Source organism: Furipterus horrens, unplaced genomic scaffold, assembly GCF_987537825.1.
Source record: "Furipterus horrens unplaced genomic scaffold, mFurHor1.1.pri manual_scaffold_5, whole genome shotgun sequence".
NCBI lineage: Eukaryota > Metazoa > Chordata > Mammalia > Chiroptera > Furipteridae > Furipterus > Furipterus horrens.
In genome coordinates, this window is record NW_028327175.1 from 54,192,140 (window position 1) to 54,214,645 (window position 22,506).

At 36.1% G+C, this 22,506-nt stretch overlaps 1 protein-coding gene across 2 annotated transcripts in view; it reads right to left on the minus strand.

Moving 5' to 3' along the window:
• The window catches only part of EDIL3 (EGF like and discoidin domains 3), a 405,479-nt gene that overhangs the window by 181,300 nt on the left and 201,673 nt on the right, over positions 1–22,506 (minus strand). For both annotated transcript variants that reach the window (XM_090278987.1, XM_090278986.1), the window contains one exon: positions 22,002–22,130. In XM_090278987.1, the coding sequence (XP_090135113.1) occupies positions 22,002–22,130 (129 nt within the window). The remainder of the gene's footprint in view (positions 1–22,001; positions 22,131–22,506) is intronic.

Genomic DNA, 22,506 nt, shown 5'->3' on the forward strand with positions numbered 1-22,506 from the left:
TCATGAAAGGAGTAAGAAAACATTATGTTGATCTTTTGCTTTAAAAATTGTCCCCACACTTGAATAAAATTTCACTTAATAGAAGTCTAGGTTCAAATTCATGTTTCTCCAGAAATGTAAAGGTACACTCATTTCTTCATTGACTTCAAATATGCAATTGCTGTCTCAGAAGTATAAAGCCAATATCGATTTTGCATCTTTGGGTTTCATTTAGGGTTCATTTTTGTTTCTTTTAGGGGTTTTGAAATTTTATCTTTACCCTGGTTTCATTAGAATTTGTCTGGATATATCTTGTTTTTTGTTAATTGAGTTAGTATTCATTAATTTATTTCTATATGAAGTCTCACTTGTTATTATCTCCAGTTTCTCTATTCTCCTCAGAACTATGAAATTAGTATATGTTGAAGTTCTTAAATTGATTTTTCCATGTTTTATATTTATATATATACACATACATATACATATATACATATATTATGTTAGAAACATAATAACTAAATAAAAGCTAAGGAGATTATTATATTTAATCTAAATTTTGAAAGATTTATCTGACTTTATTCTCTTATCGCATTTAAAAAATTCTTCCAGTCATATTTTTCATATCTATGAACCTTTTTATGAAGTAACATATTCTCTTTTATAAATGTAATTTTTTTTATGTTTCTAATTAAGATGATTTAAAAGGTCTCTCTGTTACATGAATTATTCTTTTGTATGTGTTCATTTTGGACCTTCTGTACTATACTGTTGACTTCAAATGACTAGTGATCTTTGTCTACTTACATGAATGGAAAACTTGATTAATTAATATACTTAACCAATCTTTTTATAAGTTTATTTTCACCAGCAGTCTTCTCTGTTGCATGAAAGGGCTGACTATAGATTTGACATATGCAGAGCATAAGTAGGGAGCTGGAAATGTGGCTACCTCCATCTTTCAAAATAAAACAAATTTTAATCAGTCATGCCTACTTCCACAACGGGAACCCAATCTTTCTCCAAGAAAACTGTTACGGTTTTTAGACAGCAGTCTTTCAAGTTTTAGCCTTAAAAATCATGCTTTGTATGTAAGGGGATAGTGAAAGAAAAAGGTGAGCAACTGAGATTTTTGTTCTAACAAGTTCTTAATGAACTCACTTGATTTCTGTCCACTCATTTTTCTGTACCAGCTGACTCTTAGCTTGCATTCTTCTACTAGGAGAAGAACAGCCCTCCCTTTATTCAAACTATTCCAGGTCAGGGATGTAGGCTCTTGGCCCCCTTCTCTATCAGCATGATTCTTTCCCATATTTATTCATCTAGAAAAGTCAAAAATCTTTGGGTGCTTGCTACTAGTCCCTACTCATTATTTTAAGACTATTAAAAATATATTCCCTTTCTTTTATTTTACTTAACCTTCACTGTCTCTTCATTGCCCTGGCTGGTTTAGCTCAGTGGATTGAGCGTCGGCCTGCGAGCTAAGTGTCGCTGGTTCGATCTTCCAGTCGGGGTACATCAGAGAAGGAAAACTCTGACTCCAAAAAACCTCCGCTGCCTTGCGGCATACCTCTTCAGGGGAAAGGCTAAGGGAGTAAACCCCGACAGAAAATCCGGAGCCGGAGTCCCTAAGGCGGTTTGACGTTGTAGTCAACACCGGCAACTCCTGCGGCGCACCTGAACCCAAGCTGTATCGACTCCGTCTTTCCCTTGGACCCTTCAGCTGCGAAGAGAGGGGGGGTCTGCTGCATGGGCAACAGCAGACCCTCCATATTACCCTGCCCAGGCTCTGTAGCTTCAGCGTCATCACAAGATGTCGATTCAACACGGGAGGAGACAGATACCGTGTCACTCCCGAGTCGGACTGCACAGCCATTCTCGGCGGTGCAGATAGACTCTTAAGAAGCTACACCATCGTCTCTCGAGACGGACGGCTGCCGACGACGACTGTCTCTTCAATGAGATCTGAGAATAAAGGTATGATAAGTATTTATGTTCAGTGTGCCACCTTGAAAGGCTAAATTTAAATTATATATAATGTAAAATTAGGTGAAAACATGGGAACAAAAAGGAGACAATCCATTAGGACATCTTCTTCCAAACAATTTAACTGAAATCTTTACTCTTTTCTCCAAGATTGTTAATGAAGACACTTATAAGCACTGGGAAATCAAGCTTCTAGTACAGCCCCTTGACTTGAAGATTGCCTTCTGGGAAAGGTGGCAGCTCCACACATAAAATCATTTCTTTTGTCTGTTCAGAAAAGTTACAGGATAGCATATTCCCTAAGAGAGCAATAAGCTTAGTTCCAGAGACTTGTTAGGAAAGCTTCGGGAGAAGTTTTTCTTTTTTAAAATCTAGCATCCACTAGATCAAATTCAACTTATATTCATTTGTGACATCAGACCAAAGTACCATCACCACAGGTCATAGAGATAGAAAGAGAAAAAGAGAAGGCATTAAACACAACTGGACTTTCTCCTTCTCCAGTGCCATCAATATCAAAAATTTTATGCCAGGAATTAACCACAATCAAGATTTTTTTTTCTATATGTCTCCTTAGAAGAAAGAATAGCAGATTCTTAATAAAGAATCTTTTTTAATACCATTTTGATTCTACTAAAAAGCTGAAGGATATTTGGCAAGAATGTCTAAATAAGATTTTGATTCTTTCTTTATATGAAATAAGAGATTTACTCATATTATTAATTCTGAAACAATTTTTCATGCATTCCAGATGTAAAACAAGTTGCCCAATAAATAACATTTAAACTATTATGAAGAATCAAGATAAAAAAGGGGGGGTGTTGGGAGATGAGATGTCCAAAATCTTCAAAAAATATCTAGAACACACACACACACCCACAGTACATAAGTTCTGGCATTATGTGCTCAAACTCTGTTTTTTAGAATGTTCACATTCTGCACATATCAACATAATTTTTTAAATTACAAAATCTGGTACTGTGTTCTTCCTAAATCAATTTTTTGGGCCCTTTCCTGTCTGCCCACATTGTATAACTCAGTGTTTTTGGCAGCAACAGGGCTGTCAATCTGAATGATCTATTGTAAGGAAGCTAGTGGAAATTATGAATATTTTTAATTCTTCTGATTTCTTGTGGACAAATTTGTTTTTCCATTGAAAGTTCTTATAGAGATGTCTTATGAATTAAAAATAATAGCAAATATAAAGCTAAATGCATAAGTTACTAAGTGCATAAATATTCAGAAAAGTTAATTAAAGCCTTAGAATACTGCATACTTTGGTGACAAATAAAAATGGATGTTTCAAAAATTTTGTAGACCATGATAGCTAGAATATATTACTGAACAAAGAAGTGTTGCTCTAATGAAGCAGCATGCTGTATATAAAGTATTAAAGTAGTATACATGCAAAAATGTTAGGCACAACAACCTTCATTACATATGAGAAAATATTTTTAAAAAATAATATATTTTTGTCATAGTATGTAAAAGCAAAAATAAATTAAAACCTGACTGGTTTATAAATCTATCAATTATATTGGTCAGAGTCAAATAATACTTTAGTATTCTCATTTCTCTACTTTTATATAACAATTCATAAAAAGAGCTAACCTTAAGGATTTTACCAATTTCCTTTTTAACTCTGGAAGTGAACACTACTCTGATATTTTAAAGAATAATATATGCACTGGAGGAAATTAAAGTGAATACTGGGAAAATAATTTATCCAATTCCCACTAGCAAAACACACAAAAATCCAGCTGCATTCATACATATCTATAAATGTTAGCTTTTTCTCAGAGACATGCCCTGAATTATGCTACAGAATAGAATATCTGGGAGAAATAAAGAACATTCAGAACATCAACATGGAAACACATCAATTACTAAAACATAATTTTAAAGTGCTTCCAGCATATACAAGAACACTTACATTTCAGTTATGTAGTGCATAGTATACTACCTTTTGCCCTGGCTGGTTTAGCTCAGTGGATTGAGCGTCGGCCTGCGAGCTAAGTGTCGCTGGTTCGATCTTCCAGTCAGGGTACATCAGAGAAGGAAAACTCTGACTCCAAAAAAACCTCTGCGGCCTTGCGGCATACCTCTTCAGGGGAAAGGCTAAGGGAGTAAACCCCGACAGAAAATCCGGAGCCGGAGTCCCTAAGGCGGTTTGACGTTGTAGTCAACACCGGCAACTCCTGCGGCGCACCTGAAGCCAAGCTGTATTGACTCCGTCTTTCCCTTGGACCCTTCAGCTGCGAAGAGAGGGGGGGTCTGCTGCATGGGCAACAGCAGACCCTCCATATCACCCTGCCCAGGCTCTGTAGCTTCAGCTTCACTGGAGAGGACACTCCAGCGTCATCACAAGATGTCGATTCAACACGGGAGGAGACAGATACCGTGTCACTCCCGAGTCAGACTGCACAACCATTCTCGGCGGTGCAGATAGACTCTTAAGAAGCTACACCATCGTCTCTCGAGACGGACGGCTGCCGACGACGACGAGTATACTACCTTATTATAAAGTGAGTTTTGCATCTGTTTGCTATGTATCCCTGAATTATATGGTAAAATTAAGTAGTTAAAAATGAAGGAATGATAAATATAAAATTTTTTGGTATTATGTCCAGAAACCTTTCATCTTAAGATCTGTAGAAAAACCATCACCTTGGAAAAAAAAAGTATTTGCAATAAATTTTCCATTTTCTGTAAGAGGGTGTTTACCTTAATTTTTGCGACCTTTAGATCAAGGAATTCAATTATGTCATTCCATGCTTTTGCATTTCGGTTTCATTTTCAGTATATAGGATATTGATCTAGTAATCATACTCTACTCTCCCAAATATATAGGGTTTTTTCCCCCACAAAACTCATTTATTACAAAACATATCAAATTATCCCCTCTGGTGCTTATAACAAAGAAACAAACAACACTAAAACTGTACATTTTTATTGTATTTTAATGATATTCCAGTTGCCTGTATGTGCACAGCCAAGTGGAAACATTTTAGCCATGGGCACCTCCAGAGAACCACTTTCTGCCATATAAATTAATGGGTAGAAACTTCCATTAACAAAAAAACTTAAAGGGCAACTAACTATCCAGTAAAAATGAACAGTGCATTTATAAGTAAGCTCCTCTTAAATCACTGTATGAAAGCCAAAGAGTAGACTGTCTCACAATATTCCTCCTGGGGCTGCATAAATCCCTCTTATTAAGGTTTTATATTGTTTCAATAATCATAAGTAGATTACAAATTTATAGGTAAAAATGGTCCCTTTTGGTTTAGCTAGAAGCAGAGAATGGGTTAACATAAAAATAATGACATTCATTTTGTTGTTGTTGCTCTTACAAGTACAAGCTTACATGAGTTGTTTTTTGTAAGTATTTTTTCTTTCAAAAAAATTCCAATAATCTCTAATCCTTACTTACCCATGGTCTCAAAACTCTTGAGTGATATGCACTCCCAATATATGCACAGTTAAGTATTTTTAAATTATATATAATTATTATTATATGAATATATTCTATATACAGGGTAGGACAAACATAGGTTTACAGTTATGAGTATTGAAACAAAGAGTTTTATTCTTGTATTATTATTAATTATTGTATTATTTTCCATACAAACAGCTGTAAACCTACTTCTTCCCCACCCTGTATTATTTCATATCAATTTCTTTTTTCATGGGAAAAGTTGTAATAAACATTTTTTAAGCTTCTTCCTAATTGCTACGGCTGGCTTCAACATCCCATTAGTATCTCAGAACATGGTATTCACTCTTGGTGAGTTCATCAATAATAATGGTGGATATAAAATATACATCATGCTGATCAATTTGTGGAGACAATATCCCATTAGATATGATTAGTTTGGCACTGCTTTATCTCACAATGCTTTGTGCTTGGCTCATAATAGAAGAAAATTGAGCTGCCATTTTCTCATATTGCACTACTGGTAAGTTCTCCAATCTCACATTTCTCTGGAGATATTTTTAGGTCAATTGTGGATTTGGTAAGGGTTAATTTAATTAAAAAGGATAACATAGATAGCCACATTGTGCTGAAAGTGGACAAAGTACTCATGCTCCTTTGTTCTCAATAACTTCTTGCTCTTGGAGAAGGGGAGTGCAAGGGGAAAGCCAGATAGGTCTCCAGTGTGAGAGACACCAGGCAGGGGACCTTTCTGGCAGTGGCCAAGGGAAGGGCTGGGAAGGAGTTGGGATCATAGATTCTCTCTCATTCCAGCACGTCCTCCACTCTGGTGTATTTTGACTTCTCATCAGAGAAAATGAGATGCAAGTTTTCATTGATGTTTCTGATGAAATGTGACATCAGTGACCCCCAGAACTAGTGGATGCACAATTGTGGGCTCATTCTCTCCTTGGGTAATTTTGTCCTTTTTTTTTTTTTAAGACACCTTATTACTGGGATTCCTTGTCTTCAGCTGCTGTCTCTGATAAGTCACTGTGCTCTACCCATGGTTCCCGTGGACCACTGCTCTAGGCTTTATTCTCTGCTCTATTCCTCTTAAGATAACACAGCTGCTTGGCTTTCGGTCATATCTGACTCTCAGGAAATACCACACACATTATTCCCCCACCATATTCTAGAAGTGCAGCCTATTCTTCAAACAATTCCCTGCCTGCTTTGTATCAGGTGGGGACTGCTTCAGTACATCCTCTTATCTTTGGACAATTCCATGCAGGAAATACCATTTTGTATGTAGTTAAATATAAGAAGGCATTACAAATAATGAAAGGAAAAACTCAGTGTTGTATTTCTTTCTGATCTCCTGTAATCTTTTTTTCCTTACTAATGCACTTAATATCAATCATGTTTTTCAAAAGGAAATATTTGGGGAAAAGAAGAGAGTCTGCTTTCAAAACCCACTGAGGCTCTTGAGTTTTGTACTTGAGAACACTTTGAAAATAAAAGTTGGGAAAAAAATTTTAAACCTCAAAGAGTGACTCTACTTTCAGATAATAAAATCAAACCATGTCCAAAGTCCCTGAAAAAAAAAAAAAATGACCAGGAGGTTCATTTTCAGTATATTCTCTGAACCATTTGAGAATGGCAGGCCATAAACTATAGCAGAAAGATAGCTGGAAATAAATATTTTTCTTCAATTCAACTGCTCTGAAGGGGAAAGAAAAAACTATGTTTTCAGATAAAAATGTCATTTACACTTTTACTGGACTATACTCAAAAAGAAATTGAAATGTTATTTTACTTATAACTTTAAAATATCAATTAAAAAACAGAGCTCATTATGAGTTAAATTATCCCTGAGGAAATAAGGAAATTTCAGGTATGTTTAGTGTTTGATATATAAGATCATCAACACACTAATACACTAAATACCTTAGATGACTTTATAAATTTAAAAAATAATGGATAATTCAGGAACTTAATTAAGCAGGCTTAAAAGATTAACCAGTGTGCCTAGAGATAACAACCAGCAACCTGAGTCAATTCACCCAGTATGTAATTTAGGCTAGTGTTGGCAGTAACATATTAACATGGACCTTGTCATCTTTTCAAGAAAAATGCACATGGAAACTTTCTTTAAAATCCATAATGTGTAGAATTGCAGATATAAAATGAATTCATTCTAACAGAAAATGATTCTAGGAAATGCTAGCCACGTTGTCACCAAAATAATACCTTATCAGCTGATAAGTGGAATGCATTGTTTACTATATTTAAGTTCGGTGAACCATTTATACACAACGCCATAGAAATCTCGAGTAATTGCTTGCCTCCGAAAAAGGCTGACTTGTACCTCTGGAGCTGACCGTAAGGGATGTAGCTTTACTGCTGTACATGCTACAGTGCGCTTTGCTGTTCTCATTACATATGCAGAGCCAATTGGGAAGAATTTGAAATAGTTATTTATTTTTAATATATATCCTGCTTATTCCACAAAGCCATTTAACAGCTTGCAGTAAAATCCCTACATCTTAAGACAGTTGAAAATATTAAAATATCCAAAACTGTATTGTAGAATGGGAGCAATAGGAACCCAGAATAGAATACTCCTGGATTTGAACATTATGTTTTTCTATGTCAGACAAGCAAAACAGCTTTTACAGGTCTCAGTACCTGATAACACTGAAGCATCTTTGTACCTCAGAAAAGGAAAGCCTGCGCTTCCCTGAATTTACATGAAACGTATAAATTACACTGATAATATAACACTTTCATTCAACTATGTGACAAGCACCTTGCTAGATAAAAGGAATAAACTGGTATACAAAACAGACACATAACTCTACTGAATAAGGCAAGTAACATCCACAGGTCCAGTGCAAGAGACAAGATTACAATGATCTCTGTTGCGATTCACCATGGGTTTCTCTGGGTTTCCATATTCATGATCAAACATAAGCAAGTGTCTACTGAACTCTCATTGGTCACTCACTTACTCATTAATCTATCAAATATATTTGAGTGTCCACTAAGTGCAAGACACGGTTTCAGGTTAGGATGACTCAGGTGGAAGCTGTCTTTATACTACCTGGGATGACAGGAAATCCCCAAATAAATACAAAGCAAGGTACAAAGAATGAAGAAACAGTAGCACAGGAGGTGGAAAGTAGGGGGCTTTCTTGCTTGAGGAAAAAGGGAGCTCATGGAAGTGTTCCTGGAGGATCTGGGCTGGGTGTGATAGCTGAGTGAGTGATAGGGGCAGCAAAGGCAGCACAAAGCACAATCAGGGAACATGAAGGAGGGCAGAAGCAGCTAACACGAGCGAAGCTTTTGCTATATAAAGGGGGGTATGGAAATAAAGTAGGAAAGGTAGGCCAGGACCAGATTTGGCAAGTGATTGGGTTCAACTTGCAGTGCTGCTGCCCTCAAGGACTTCATAATCGAATATGTACACGACGAGGCAAATGCAAGACCCTTGCATTTAATAATTCGTGCGTACCTTTCTCCTACCAGATGACATCCAGAGTTCTACAAGAAAGCAACAACACAGTGGGCACAGCTATGGGAAATTCACATATTCAGAGCCATCTGATCTGTGACAGAATCACCTTCTATTGTGCTTACCTTTCACATGTGAATACAGGTTCTAGGGACCCAGTTCTCCCACAAAGGTGAATTTTGTGCTGCAGTCTTCTCTGAGAGCTGCTGGCTCCTGCCTCACAATAATGCTCTTGGAGGATCCACCGCCAGGGCTGCGTGAATGCAGCTCACAAAGGACCTCTGTTTTCTCTAAAGCGGTGTGGCATTGAGGCACACACAAGAGGGAGAAGGCAGCAAACAAGGGACCACGCTGGTAAGAAGGTGTATGTAGAAAGGCAACTTTAAGAAACAACTATGCTGATGGGAAACCACAAATAATGCCACAGAGTCTAGTAGAACAAGTGGCAAATGGCTTTCTATATAATCTTGATGCAAAGCATCACTCATCAGTGTTTTATCTCTCAGACAGAGAAACCACCATAGGAAGCATGACATTAATGTAGTCACTATTTCCAGAGAAAATTAAAAGTGCTGAGTCAATGCTTTCAAACAGGATGTAGGATGGACAGACATTCCTCCTTATGTGTATTTGCATTAAAATGTGTATATGTGCAAATGCAAAAATCTCTGAATTAATCTTCAACCTCACTCCACCCTTGCCTCAAACATGTTTACCATTCATTTGACAATAACTTCTACCTCATTTTGTTTTCATCAGTCCTCTCTCTTTTGCCTTGAGATTAAACTCTTCATCTGATCCTATGAGGTCACTCACATCCCCCTCTCTTCCAGGTAATTGAATTAAACTATATGAAAGAAGTTTTAAAATTATTTAACAATTACTTATCTATCTTTATTTATAAACTGTTGGTCTCCCAGAGATTTCAATAGTGATTGAATACTGACAATCTCCAAAAGGAGGAAATAAATGTACAGTGTTCTCAAACTTATTTTGTCATAGGAGTCTTTTTGGATAAAGCAGTATTTTTCTCCACACTAATTTAATAAGCTATTGAAAGCAAATAGTGTTTCCTAGAGGCTTTTTGTTGGTTCATTTTTGTCTTCCACAGAGCTCAACATTATGGAGGATAGGGTATTAGTAGATGATACATTAATGGGTTAATTGGTTAACAGACTAATAGTTGAGTTATTCACTTAATTATTTAACAGATAATTATTGAGCATCTATTATGAACTTTTTTTTTTTTTTTTTTTTTTTTAGACATGGAGAATAGAACAAAAACTAAACCAATGAAGTTCTTGCTCTTAGGAAGCATACTTTCTTCAGCAGAGAATAACAACAATAAATATATGTCAGGTGGTTAGGAATATTAATAATAATAAAGGAGAGTAAAGTAAAGGAGAGTAAAGAAATGGTAGAGGAAGGGTTTACAATATTACATTTTATTTGAGGGCATTGGAGAAGGGCGCTCTGGGGAATTATCGCTTGTTCGAAGATCTAACACTAAAGAATGAGAGAGCAAACCTTGTGGTTTTCTAGGGAGAGGCCAGGTGAGTCAACACAAGCAGAGGCCCCAGACTGGATGCAGGCTTAGTGTGTTGGAGGAGAGCAAGGAGAACAGTGACCAAAGCAGAATCAGCAGGATGGAGCAGCGCTGGGGGTAAGGTCAGAGATGGCTGCGGACAGAATGTGTCAGGCTCTTTTGATCACTATAAAACCTTGGATCCTACTTCAAATGAACTAGAATGACAATATCATTTGTGTTTTAAGAAGATCACTCTGGAAGCTGTTTTGGAAATAGACTAGGGGCAAATGTAAAGATAGCACAAAACCTTTTATGGCTCCAGTGTAGTTCACTTCAAATTATTTTCCAAATCTGAACATCGTGCAGCTTCTTCCAGGTCCTTGTGACCCCCTCAAGCCAATCCCAATCATTAAGAGTATCATAGTGGATAGCAGTGCCTTCGGGAAGAAGTGGAGATGTAGAGGTGATCAGACTCTAGATATAGCCTTTAAGTAATCAAAAACATACAGGAAACAATGAATATAGATAACTCTTCTAAGAAGTTTTATTGCAAAGGAGACAGCTAAAATAATAGCTCCTTTCTTTCTCTCTCTCCCTTCCTTCTTATCTTCCTTCCTCCTCTCACCCTACCTATTGTATATACTCTTATTTACAAAACTTTGCTTTTTAAGACCTCTATTGTTCCATCCTTTCTGTTAAAAAATAGCTCAGATAAAATTAGTATTTATTTTAGTTTTATTCCAGTACCATTTTTTCTACCACTGTTAGACAAAAAGTATTTTGAAAATCAATCAATCATAGAAATAATAATTATAGTTTTGGATGCACAGAATTTCTAATTATATATACCACCACATATATTAAATTGCTTGGGCATCAACAACATGGATCTAAAAATAGGCACAGGGCCCAGTTATTTCTATTTTATGCATGAAAAAAACAAGGCTTAATGTAATCATTAGTTCAAGTTCATATGACTTAATAGCACAGAAGGAATTGAAGTTTGGATCTCTTTTATCTTTCTGTTCTCAACTCACTTCATGCATTTATTTATTCTAAATAAACACTACTCATTTTATTTAGAAACAGAAGCTATTCCTTTATTTACACCTAAAAGAGCCTTTTTCATATGTTTGGGGAGAAAATTCTCTTAGAAATGTTCTAGTTTAAGGTATATCTTATAAAATGATTAAAACCTCCTGAATAGCTAAGGATAACTTATTTCCAAAGTATATTGCCTTAAATTTCTCTAAACTTGTAGGCTATGGCATGATTGCAAAATCAATTAGGAATTGTGAGAGCAAAATCAATCAAGTTATGTTCTAAAAGCTGCTTTTAGTAAATATCTACTCAAGGCAATTGTGATTTCCAGATGTCCCATTAAAATGTAAATGTTCTGTTTTATAATTATTATTGTAATTTAGTACATAATTATAATACTTTTGATATATATATTACTTCTATTATAATGTTTTCTTTAAAATGTATTGTATTTTATTATTAAGATTCAGCCAATGTGAAAGACAAAGCTTCAGAATATATCAAAAGGTATCCAGTTTTGTGGGTCCTTGAAAAATATCAAAATTTGAAAATTCAGTACCTTAAGTAACATAATATATATTTAAGGCATTTATTTTATATGTATATATGTATATGTGTGTAAATTACTTATTTTTATTAAAGGTCTAGATTTTATCCTAATGATGCTGTTAAAAGCAGGAAACAAAAATCAGTTACAAGGCATACAGGAAATTATAATAAATATTATACTGCCCAGGACTATGGCAAGATATTTTAAAATTGCAATGCTACTGAAATTCACTAGCAAACATATATATATATATATATATATATATATATATATGTGTGTGTGTGTGTGTGTGTGTGTGTGTGTGTGTATATATATATATATATATATATATATATATATATATATATATAATATATCCCCAGTATAATTCACTTCAAACTATTTTCCAAATCTGAACATTGTTCAGCTTCTTCTGAGTCCTTACAACCACCTCAGTCCAAGCCACCAACAGCTGGTCTCAGACATTCTACTCTTACCCCTAACAGAGACTGTTCCTTGCCATTGTCAGTTATTCTCCAAACAGAAGTTAGTTCATGTACTCTCCACCCTCTGAAGGTGCTCTTCCACAATTACAATAAAATAAAAAGTCCTCTCTGTGGCTTATGAGACTGTACATCATCTGGTCCTGGGCTACTTACTGCTCATGACCCCTTTTGGCCCCCTCTCCTCCATTCACCACACTCTAAGCATAGCCCTCTTAGGACTACGCTTGCTACTCCATCTGGTTACTTGGCTGGCCCCCTGACTTCATTCATGTCTCTGCTCAAAGCTCACTTGATGGGAGAAAACTTCTTTGACCATGCTCTAAAGTAGCACTCAAATAACTCTACTGCAAGTCTCTATTCTTATAACACATATCAGTACTTGATATTACTTGTTGTTATATATTATTACTGTTATCTTTTTAAATTTAATTATATATTGATATAATTATAGATTCATATGCACTTATAAAAAATAATAGAGATCCCATGTACACTTTACTCAGTTACCCTCAATGGTTAGCATTTTGCAAAAGTGTGATATAAAGCATAACTAAAATGTTGATTTGTAACACATGGATCTACTTCAGATTTCTCTAGTTCTAGTTATACTCATTTGTGTGAATGTAAGTAATTCTATATAATTTTATCATATCTGTAGGTTTGTGTCAATATACTGAATCATTCAAACACCACAAGGATACCTCATTTTGTCCTTTTATAACCATACCCACCCCTGTCTCCTCACCCCCTAACACTTGGAAACCACTAATCTGTACTCCATTTATAAAATTCTGTCATTTCAAAAATATTATATAATTGGAATCATCTAGTATATATCTTCTTTGGATTGGCTCTTTATCTCAACTTAATTTTGCTAGAGACAATTCCTTCCTTTTGGTTGCTGAGTAGTTACTATTCCACAGTATGTATATATGAACATGTGTATGCATATATGTGTTTATATATATACAATGTCTATGTATGAGTATATATGTACGTGTGTATATGTGGGTGTATATACACACAAACACATTCACACACACACATATACCACCGTTTGTTTAACCATTCACCTTTTGAAGGACATCTGGGTCCATTCTAGTTTTTGGTTATTACAAATACAACTGCTATGAACATCCACATACAGATTTTTGTTTGAACTTGAGTTTTCATTTCTCTGGAATAAATGCTCAAGAGTGCAATTGCTGAGCTGTATAGTAAATATGTGTCATAGTTTTATTATCTCTTTTCCCTGTTAGAATAGAATATTATACCAGGGACTTGGTTATTTTGGTTCAATATTGTATTCCAACGTCCAGAACAGTGCTTAGCACAGAGTTGGATATTAATATACACTACTTGTTGGATGAATACATTTCAGAGCCTTATGGAGGTGTATTCCCGTGTGTGCAGGTGCTATTGCTTTTATAACTGATTGCTGTGAAATGAATCTCCAGAAAGTCTCCCTTGGAGAGACAGTAAATATGAGAATAAGAGTGTGGCTGCAGCACCTGTCCTCCAGCCTACCTGAGGTGTCATTATGAGCCCCAAATAAAAGAGCAGTTAGGGCAGCAAGCAGGAAGGCTAAGCAGTAAAAGAATGTGAGGGGTCTCTGGAAATATTCACATGAGTTTAAAATTCCAAGAAACTAAGTACAACCCGAAGTCATTAAAAATGGCCCAACTTGTCCAGATGTCTCCTCCGGTCTTGTGCAGTCTCACTTGCCTGGGGAACCACAAACAGAGGTCCTCTGCCCCTGCCCCTTAGCCATGTTTTCAAGGTGGGACCAGTAGCAGAGCCAGGAGCTTGTACTGGTTCCTAAGCACATACGGAAACCTGGTAAAATTGTGAGTAAACTCTCACAAAATATTTGTCTAATATGTAAATAAAATGAATTACTTGCTCACAGGACTGAGGTGGACTTCCGGGGAGAATGAGATTCTACATAGGCAAATGGTATGGAAATGGCAGCCACAGCAACAAGAATTTGGAAATCTGTGTTAAGCTCATCACAACCTGGGAGACCTGGGAAATTTGGATTACATGCAACATGTTTTTAAAGGCTATACTTGTGGTACCGTCTCTATTTCTGGAGAGATCCTTTATAAAATCTTAGATGAATCAGTTCCAGAGAATCAGTCTTATTAGTATAAATACACCAGCTTTATGAGTATAACTTTCTAGTAAAATTTGTTTAACATATTTCTGTCAGAGTTTAGGTTTCTTGACAATGAGATTTTCTTTAATTAGTAACAGGGACAAAAAAGAACTTTAACTGGCATTGAAATAGCAATTTTCAAATATTTTGAGTTTATGAATATGAGTATTTCACTGCAAAAATCACAAATGATCTGTATTTGAATAGTGTTTCTGTGTAGATATCCTTTATATATGTCTGCCAGAACACTGTTCTTTGTGAGACTCCTACAAAGGATGAAAACAAGAAAAAATAAATGCTTTGGAACTCTGGCTATTGAAGATAAATTAATGAATGATATGTTGTAAGAACAATAAGTTATTATCTTCCTCTGGCCTGATTCTTTCCATCAGTTACAGTTTCTTGCTGTAAGATGACTTCTATTGTATTAAGCAAACCTTGAATGACAAAATTCAATAAGGTTTAGATTACATTTGTGTACCCTAAGCTTGGTTTCTCTTTGAGTATTTTTCTGCTTCGTTTCTTTAAGGCATAGTAATTATTCACAGTATGGTTCTAGAACACTGACTCCCAGCCTTGGTTGCACATTAGAATCATCTGGGGAGGTTTTAAAGCTCCTAATGTCTAGACCATACACCAGATCAATTAAATAAGAATCTCTGGGGTGGGAGCCAGGCATCAGTATTTTTCATAGGTCCCTAAGTGATTCTAATGTGCAGCCAAGGCAGAGAACCAGTGTTCTAGAATCATTACTGTCAGAGTCACTAGGGTGCTTGTTAACAGATGTGGGCCCAAAATTAAATCTATTAAATTGGGATATCTATGAATGAGCAAGAGGGCTCTGAGTGCTTATGTGTACTTACAGATAATTTATATGTACACCAAGTTTAAGAACCTGATGACTCCAGGTAAAGTTTTTGAAGTGAACACATTATTAGGGCAAATTCATCCTCTAGTGGAAAAGCTAAAATAGAGGACATTGAGCTAAAATTAAAAGGAGTAATTTTAAAAATAATAATTACCTATTAGAATTAATGATGTTAAGAGTGGAATTCTTATGAAAAGCATTGGGCTCCAAATGGAGCTTCCTACTCAATTTTTTTCTAAAAGGATTACAATTAAAATGTTCTTACAGAAGGGAACAATTATGAACCAAAAGAAATTCCCAATGTATTTAAAAATATCAGTCCATTGGGCATAGGAATACAAGGCAAAGGGTTGTTAATTCCAATTTTTATAAACAGTTATTTCCAAAGCATAGCACAATGTAAAGTTCTCAGGGTTTGTTGAATTAAATTAAATTGAATTATCATGTGAGAAAACGGAAGCACTGGATTATTCAGTACTAACTGACTCTCCATCAAGTGATCAAAATAGAACTGCATCAAAAACCCAGGTCTAATCCAAAATCATTCCCCTAACAGCATGCTTCCTCTTGTATAATGTGGAAACCAACGGTCATTCTTTAAACCAGTGGTCCTCAAGTTTGGTACCTCAGAGAATCACATACATGCTTTTAACTATATCCAGGCTACCAACCAAAAGATACTGATCCTATAGGGCTGACGTGGGACCAGATTCCATATGTTTAACCAGCACCACCAAACAAAGAAAACATGTAATTTTCAAATACGTAATTAATCCAATTAGCAGTGACCTTCAAAACAGCAAACCTCATTGGCTAACTCTGAGAAAACTGAAATATGTAAGTTACAAAATAAAATGACTCATGGCCCCAATAAATATTTGTTAACTGTATAAATCCTTAAATCAATAGTACAAAATTAAGACCAAATTGATCTACAATATTTATTATAATGTACAAAGAGAAATGTTTTAGATTCTGTGTTTTTCTAGCCAACTTTCTCAGTGGTAAAAGGGACTAAAATGCACATTATTTTAAGCTAATCTGATAGAATGGACCACTTTTTTAAAGAAGTCTTTTTTTCTTTCAGGGCTTGGTGGGCATCTAGAATAGCTCTCCTTCCTTAAAGAACAGAAATAAAGAAAATGTGCCCTTAAAAAGAATCGAAGGCTGCAGAGCTGTGTGTAGGTAAGGAAGAGGGCAAAGAATGCCATCCTTGGTAAGACAGGCAAAGAGTTCTGGGAATAAAGAAAGGATCATTCTCTGAGGCATTGGATTTGTTACTAAGCAACAAGTAAAATATAATTACTTCACGTCAGCCTCAAATGTACCTTCCAATACAAAACTTGTTGCTTAAAAATGCTTCTGAAAAGTTTAAATTCTAGATAATTTTGGTGCTTAATTCATCTTGTAATTTACATCTTATAATTATACTCACTCACATATACACACATATACATACATGTAGATATGAGGCCTGTCCAGAATGTATCCAGCCATGTAATATGAAAAATAGAGACATTTATTGAATAAGATACAAGAAACGTTGTACATAGGAAAGTGAAGTCTCAGTCTCCTTCAAAGTAGACCTATTGAGACATCACACAGTCCTCCCAGTCACCATCGGCTGCCCTGATATATTTTCCTGAATTTCATCGATTCTCTGAAATCTCTTTGCTTTCAAAGGTGATTTTAGTTTGGAGAAAAGCCAGAAGTCGCAGAGCACCAAATCTGGGCTTGTAGGGGGCTGCATCATCTTGGTGATTTAATGTTTTGCCGACAAACTCTGCACAAGATGTGATCCATGAGTAGGCAGGTTGTCATGATGAAGCTGCCAATCATCAGTTGCCCATAGCTGTGGCCTTCTGAATTATCCAAATAGTTTCCATGGAGGAATGTTCAAGTTTAACATAAAATTTGGTGCATATTTCTTGCTGTACTTGCTCAGTCATTTTGAATGTGACAGCCACAGTATACATGCTGAATTAACAGGTGTCTACCACCCCCACTGACTAGTACAGTGAAGTCATCATTGTTCATTCATGCACATTTCAGTCCACTCTCCTTGGCTGCCAGGTTACATTGATGTCACGCAAACCATTCTTATTATATTAACAATGGCTGGACTTTTTCTGGACAGACCACATATATACATATGTGTGTATATATGTTTTGCATCAATCACAGCATTTTAAGAACACGTATAATTTGGTAATTGTAATAAAACTATTACTAATTATTATTAGTTTTATAAAGTTACAATTTCATGTTATTTCATTACCCCCCCAAATATATATAATAGCTAAAACCCAAAACACTGACAAAAAAAGCCATTGAAAATATAAAACAGGAACTTTCATTCATTGCTAATAGGTGTGTGAAATGGCACAGCCACCGTGAAAGGAAGTTTGGCAGTTTCCTACAAAACTACATGTACACTTACCAAATGATTCGACGATCACCCTCCTAGATACTTATTCAAATGAGTTGAAAGCTAAGGTCTACATAAAAACCTGCACATGAATATTTACAGTAACTTAACTCATTATTCAATAGGTGAACAAATAAATTGTGGTACATCCATAAAATAAAATATTATACATACAGCAGTTTTTAAAAAAGAGCTATCAAGTCACCAAAAGACATGGAAGAAGCTTAAATGCATATTGCTTAGTGAAAGAAGCTAGTCTGAAAACGACTACATACTATATGATTCCAGCTTTATACTATAGGATTCCGACTATCTGACACTCTGGAAAAGGTGAAACCGTAGAGCTAGTTAAAAAATAATAATAATTAAGTGGTTGCCCAGGGATGGAGGGTGGGAAAGATGGGATGAATAGGTGGAGGATTTAGGTCAGTGAAACTGTTCTGTATGAAGCTATGGTCGATATGTGATATCATATATTTTTCAAAAACCAAAGAACAATACAATATAAATAGTGAACCCAAATATAAACTATGGACTTTAATAGCAATCTATTGATATTATATTATCAATTGTAATTAATACACCATTTTAATGCAAGATATTAGTAACAGAGCAAATTATGTAGGGGGAGAAATATATGGGAACTTTCTGCTCAGTATTTTTGTAAACAAAAAACTGTTCTAAAAGCTAATATTTATAATTTAAAAAAAGCATAGTAGATAATGCTAATGCTGGCACTGAAAACGTTTTTCTGATTTGTAACATATTGACAGAATAATTATTAGATTCCATCTATTAACTGTGCATTGAGTATTTGTCATACTGTATTATAAAACTTAAAATTCTTTAACTACTTAGCTTTATTACAAAAGACATTTAATTCACATTCTGTCATATGGGACTAAATTAAATAGCTCCCCCACATATGGAAGTCCGAAGAACTTTAAACAAATTTTTCCCAAAAGAAATGTTCTTATCAAACTGGTATATATCTCTCCCTTTTTCTTTTTCTTTTTTCTTTTTTTTTTTTTTTGATTTTCAATATAATTTTGATTTGCAAAAACCACAATAAATATTTTGCCTATAATTATTGTTATGAAACTGAATGCAGAAGTTGCTTCCTTAATCTATGAGATGATTACTTTTAGCTTCTAAAAGCCCTGGAAAGCATTTCTCAAACTTCAATATGCATGGGTGTCAACTGGGGATCACTTAGTTGGTTTGAGGTAGCACCTGATAATCTTCATTTCTAACAAGCTTCCAGGCAATACTGATGCATAACCACACTTTGAGTAGCAAGGTTTTAGAGCATGTTTGGGCCATAAAAATATTACCACTGGGGAAAACAAACCCAAATATCTAGCAGTTTTTGCAAAGGATTAAAAGAGCTGCTTTTGTTTTCCCCCACCTGGAAAAGCTCTCAGGGCTCCCAGCACTTCTAAATCTGCTTTTCCAATATATAATCCTTTTCAATTGCATCTATAAAGAGGAAGGCTTGATAACCTTTGTGCAGTAAGTAAACTACACATTTAGTCATAATACTCTCCTAGTCGGTGTGAAAAGAAGATAATCTGTTTCTACTTTAATTCCTCGATTTATATGTCTTCAATTGAAGAAAGGTCAATTGAGTGGCTCAAGGTCACTTATCCAGTAACTGTAAAGGTCAGGTCTCAAATTCAGGTCTCTGGTTCCAGATCCAATTTTTTCCCCCTCCATTCTCTCTGGCTTCAAATAGTGATGCACTTCAGAGGATAGGGGCCAGCTTGTTTAGACCACAAAGTTCCAGTTCTGAATTGATTTGCTCAGCCTAGGGCTCTCCATTGCAATTCCTAACATGGGTTTAAGGTCCTATGGGGGAATCAGCTGCTGTAAGGGGGAGGGTTTCTTTGTGCTTCAAAATAAGCCTTGAAATTCAATGCGAGTCTTTGTATTAATGAGCTTGTTTGAATATAGTGTAGGCTATAAGAGAAAATATTTGGATTTCTATTGTGTGTGGAGAATGGGACAAGAGTGATTTGTTCTATTTCACCAAACGTGATGGTTCTCTTGAAAGAACCCACAGCCAGCCAATGTGTGGGAGTCAGCCTCACTTATATTGGAACAAATAAGTGATGACTTGATGTCTTCAATGGGACTTCTAGGCTATTAAATATAACTACAACTCAGCATTTCCTCACAATGTGAAGAAAACAAAGCCCAGAGATGTAAAAAAAATTTGTGTTGTACTGATGTTATTAGCTGGAACTCAGATTTGGAGTTTCTCAACCCCTCGTTTAAGAACCAACCTCAACTTCACACTGATATCAGCAGTAGGCTGGGGTGAAAGGGCTAATAAATATGAAATATTTAAGTGACCTTAGGATCTACACATGACTTCCAGGTACTGTCTTCTTAAGAATTCCTAACAGTAAGACTCTGCCTTTGTGTACTTTTACTTTTTCCCTTGTGAGGCCATATAGCATAGAAAAGAGAAAGTTAGGAAAATGTGACCCTTAAGTGCAATTCTTGCCTCTGAACACTGGGCAACCACCCATTATGAAAATTCTGTTCTCATTTTAAGGGGTGGGGAATTTCAAGATGTGTGTGTGTGTGTGTGTGTGTGTGTGTGTGTGTGTGTGTGTGTTCTGTATGCAAGCAACCCTGAATTGAGGAGCTCAAGTTGGGTAGCCGGACTGTCTCATTTCAAGGGGTGGAGGAATTTCAAGATGTGTGTGTGTGTGTGTGTGTGTGTGTGTGTGTGTATTATATGCAAGCAACCCTGAATTGAGGAGCTCAAGTTGGGTAGCCAAGACTGTCTCCCTCTGGGCACTGCTCTAACATACTCTGCAGTTTTTCTAATAAGTTAGTAGCACTGTCTTCATGGCATTGAAGGAATGTAAACTAAACAAAAGGCAACCAGGATTCTGGGTTCCCATCTCTGTCTTTCTGAGGCTATGTTGGGGTGTTCACGTGTGAAAGCTGAGCAGTGATCCTACAATATGGGAGAATCAGCCTTAACAACTCAGGACCCAGGCTGAGAAAAACAGCAGCCTCTCAGTTCTTTATTCGTTATCTGAGCTTTTACAGACAATTACAGATGCCCATTGTAAGGAGCACAAAAGTCCTTTGTTCTTTAACAGTCTTGTATAGGAATTCCACAATCTCCCAGTGATGGTAAGTCTTCAGAAAAGTATAAAATGCACCAAAGTCTCAGAGCCAGGAGACACACTATATTTTTTACTGGTGGTTGGAAATCTAGTGCAGGCTGACATACCCAGCTTTGGCTTACTCCTTCCTAACACCACGGTTTTAATTACCACTATTCAGGGCTCCTAGCCCCACACTTGTCATGATGTGCCACCCATTCCCCTGTTCTGTACCCTCCAATCAACACGCTATCCCTCCATCAATACTCAACAAGTTGCAGCCTCTCTAAGAGGCTTCTCTGACAGCTTACAGCTCAAAGTGGCCTCCCTACCTGCTGAACCCCTACAGCAGGTAAGGACCCACACCACTCCTTTGGCATTTATGTTGAGCTTTACTGCTGAGAAGAAATCATCACATGTGGACATATTTTGTTTAACTTTCTAGAATAAATAAGAATGGGGATAAAAAAATAAGTGCAAATACCACACTTGTTGAACTTTCAAAAAATTTCATGCTAAAAATGCATGAAAGGAGGGAACTAGCTTATAGATAGGGGGTGGGGAGAGGGCTCTTTTCATTTCTGGATATCATCTCTGAACATAGTCCACAGAATTATATCTGGAAAGCTTGAAGAAGGTAGCTTCAGAGCAAATATCAGAGCAATATTTTGCAAGTGTGGGTGAACAATAGTGAAAAAGGCAACAAAAGATGGGTAGCTCCCATGCATGGCTCGGGCAGAGGAGGTGGACTGACCAGTCTAGGAGTCCTTGGCTGGGAGGTGGTATATTCAGTGTGAGAGAAGCAGCCCCCTGCCAAGGCTCTTTGTTCAAAGATGCTATTATTCTGCTACAAACAAGAATGATAATGACTTGTACACTTTGCAATCAATAATAATAAAAGCACAATGACCATGGATAACTTACTGTGCTGACAGTGAATTCCATTAAATCCTCGGGGACATTTACAAACATAACCTATGAATGTGTCCCCTCGATATGCTTCACTTATTTCACAGGTTCCTCCATTATGGCATGGATTAGGAATGCAGGGACCTGAAAGACAGAAGAAAGACATTGCTGCATAATGCATATGCTTTAAAGTAGACACAGGGTCAACTTTCTGCAGTTAGGTGTTTTATAGAGTAGTGGTACAGGAAATGAACTAGCTGTGTGTGGTCTGGAGAAAATGGGTTTGATTCCTAGTTTAACCACTTCCTAGCCAAGTGCTCTTGAAGGATTTATTTAATATCTCTGTGTCTCAGTATCACCTTTTATTATATGTCAATACTAATAGAATCTACCTCAAAAGGTAATAATACAAATTTTTAAACAATCAAATATATAAAATACTCAGAGCAATGCCTGACACACACTAAGCATGTCAAAAACTATTAGCACTATGCCAAGGATTGTTACTAAGCTCTTCAAA